The 2,590-nt window shown below is 37.5% G+C and overlaps 1 protein-coding gene across 1 annotated transcript; it reads left to right on the top strand.

Moving 5' to 3' along the window:
* Positions 1 to 222: 222 nt before the first annotated feature.
* Positions 223 to 1,310, top strand: LOC109216320. Its single transcript, XM_019380461.1, has 2 exons — positions 223 to 957; positions 1,050 to 1,310. Exons 1-2 carry the CDS (start codon positions 223 to 225, stop codon positions 1,308 to 1,310), a joined length of 996 nt encoding a protein of 331 aa, XP_019236006.1.
* The last annotated feature ends 1,280 nt before the right edge of the window (positions 1,311 to 2,590 follow it).

The raw sequence follows: 2,590 nt of genomic DNA, 5'->3' as shown, positions 1-2,590 counted from the left end.
CGATGTCGGGCTTGTGTAATTATTCCGCATTTTTCTTTTAAATGTTCAGTATGAGATTAACGGTTTATAAATGGTATAAAAACAACTTTTAATGGAAAATGGTTGAATTGGGGAATTGTGTCGGCTGTCCTTGTCTTCACGAGAGGCGTCATCACGACCGGGTCCGGTTTGGGGTCGTGACAGCAAGTTTCTTGACTCCTACACAACGGGATAAGCTTAATAATGGTACATTTCGATATATTTTGGTTGGAGAATTTCAAATGCAGCATGAAGTTGGTTCATTGTTTGTGTCTTTCTCAAATATTCACCAATGATCGAGACTGCATTAGTTTCAAGATTTTTGGCCATGATGTTTCCTTCACCCTTGAAGACTTTCACATTATGTGCGGTTTGCGGATCATAACACATAATGTTGAAAAACCAATTAATCGAGAGAGCAATATTCTGAAGCGCTATTTTGGTAAGTCCAAGGGTGTGACCTTGAAGGATATTCAAGATTTTATGACTCGGAATGAAATTCCAAAGAATGCTGTGAATCACAGTCATGTATACGAGAGTGATGATAATGCTGTGAAGCTTATGGAAATTCTTGTTGTAGAGTCTATTTTGGTTGGGAAAAAGACTGAATCATCTGTGCTGGAGGAGTATGCAGTTATTGTTGAAGATGATAAGGTTTGTGCTGAATATCCTTGGGGTAATGTGTGTTATGAGAAGCTCATTTACTCGCTGAAACATGCATTGGACAAGCAGAACAAATTTCATTCAACTAAGTATAAACTTGGTGGATTTCCATATCCATTATGTGCTTGGTTCTATGAGCGCTTCCCAGATATTCGGGAGAGGTACATAAGAGAGGATGAGTACCTTGATACCCCTCAGGTTCCCAGGATGTTACGTTATGTATGTGTGGGAGAGCCTAAGTATAACGAGCTTTTTGATATGTTCAGTAGTCATGATGTAAGTTATTTTTATTTTTTATTTTTGTCTGTGTTAATATGTTGACGTATTAGTTTTTTTCCCCTCATAATATACTTTTTTATATTAAACAGAGATATTGCACCTTTAGGGTATTGGATATGATTCCTACAGAAGAGGAATTGAATTCAATGCCTTTAATTGGACAATTACCATGCAGCTGGAATCGTTCAAAGGTACTTAATGCGGTTCCTTCAACTGGTGAATCACCACGTGGTCTGAGTCGATCAAAAGAAGCGAATCGAACTTCACTTATTGGGGAATCACCGCGTAGTCGGAGTCGATCAAAAGAAGCGAATCGAACTCCTGTTATTGGCCAATCATCTCGTAACTAGAGTCGTTCTAACCGTTCTACATCGGAGTTTGATGAGAATGAATTACTCGACACAATATGTTCTGTAAGTTTTGAGCTGAAGTTTTTTGGTTGTGTTTTTGTAAAACTACAGTCTGTTTTGAGCTGAAGTTTTGCTGTTTGTGATGAACTTCAGCATCATAATAGCTGAAGTTGTGTTATGTATTTGCTGAACTTCAGCATTCTTTTATATCTGAATTTTTTTTGTGTGTCTCTATACTAGAGGGTAACGATGGAGGTTCAAAGGCATGCAGAAAGAGAAAGAAGTACGATCGTGAAAGAAGTTTTTGATAAGTTTCAACGGGATAAGCGCTCTGCTATTGTGGAAGCGGTTTTTGAAAAAGTGAAGGTAAGCTAATTTATATAGAAGTCTTTTTGTTTCTGCTAATGTTATTCAGATTAATCATTGTTAGTAATTTTTTTTTCTAGGAATATTTTGATGAGAAGTTTGAAAAGTTGTTGAAGATTGTCGACAAATCAAACGGAATGGATGATAGCAATTTTGATTTGAGGAACTGTCGACAATATGATAGGATGAACGACTCTTTTGAACATGATGTTGTTGATGATGCATCGCATAAAGTCGCATCTGAAAATGCTACACGTGATGAAGCGGCTTTTGAAGGCGATCAACATGTTCAAGCACAAGTTGAAGAGGAACGTTCCAGTGGTGATAGAGTGATTATAGATGGAAATGATGAACAGTTATCAACTGAGAATGTTGGAAGCAATCAAGGTGCAGATGATCAAGTTGTTGTTACTGAAGAACATGCTGCTCCTGATGCATCGCATAAAGTCGCATATGAAAATGCTACACGTGAGGAAACGACTCTTGAAGGCGATGAACATGTTCAACAACAAGTTGGAGAGGAACATTCCAGTGTTGATAGACCGAGTAAAGATGGAAATGCTGAAGAGTTATCTACTGAGAAAAGTGCAGATGATCAAGTTGTTGATAATGGAAAACATGCACCGATTTGTGCTTTGGGCAGTGATATTGCAAAAGGCAATTTGTTTGGCGATGGAGATCATGCACCTGTTGGTACTTTAGAACTGACATCGAGTGATGTGTGTAGCACTATTGGGAAAGACAATCGGTTTGAAGACACACTAGCTATTTGCAAGGAAATTCTAGGTGTGAGTACACAGGAAATTTTCACTACAGGTATAAATTTTTTTATGTTATATATATATATATATATGTATATGCTAGAGGAAGTAAGAGACAACTACAAAAACTCTACTGATAGATAGCTACAATTG

Source organism: Nicotiana attenuata, unplaced genomic scaffold (genome assembly GCF_001879085.1).
Source record: "Nicotiana attenuata strain UT unplaced genomic scaffold, NIATTr2, whole genome shotgun sequence".
NCBI classification, from domain to species: domain Eukaryota; kingdom Viridiplantae; phylum Streptophyta; class Magnoliopsida; order Solanales; family Solanaceae; genus Nicotiana; species Nicotiana attenuata.
This window is presented reverse-complemented; position numbering and strand designations above follow the sequence as displayed.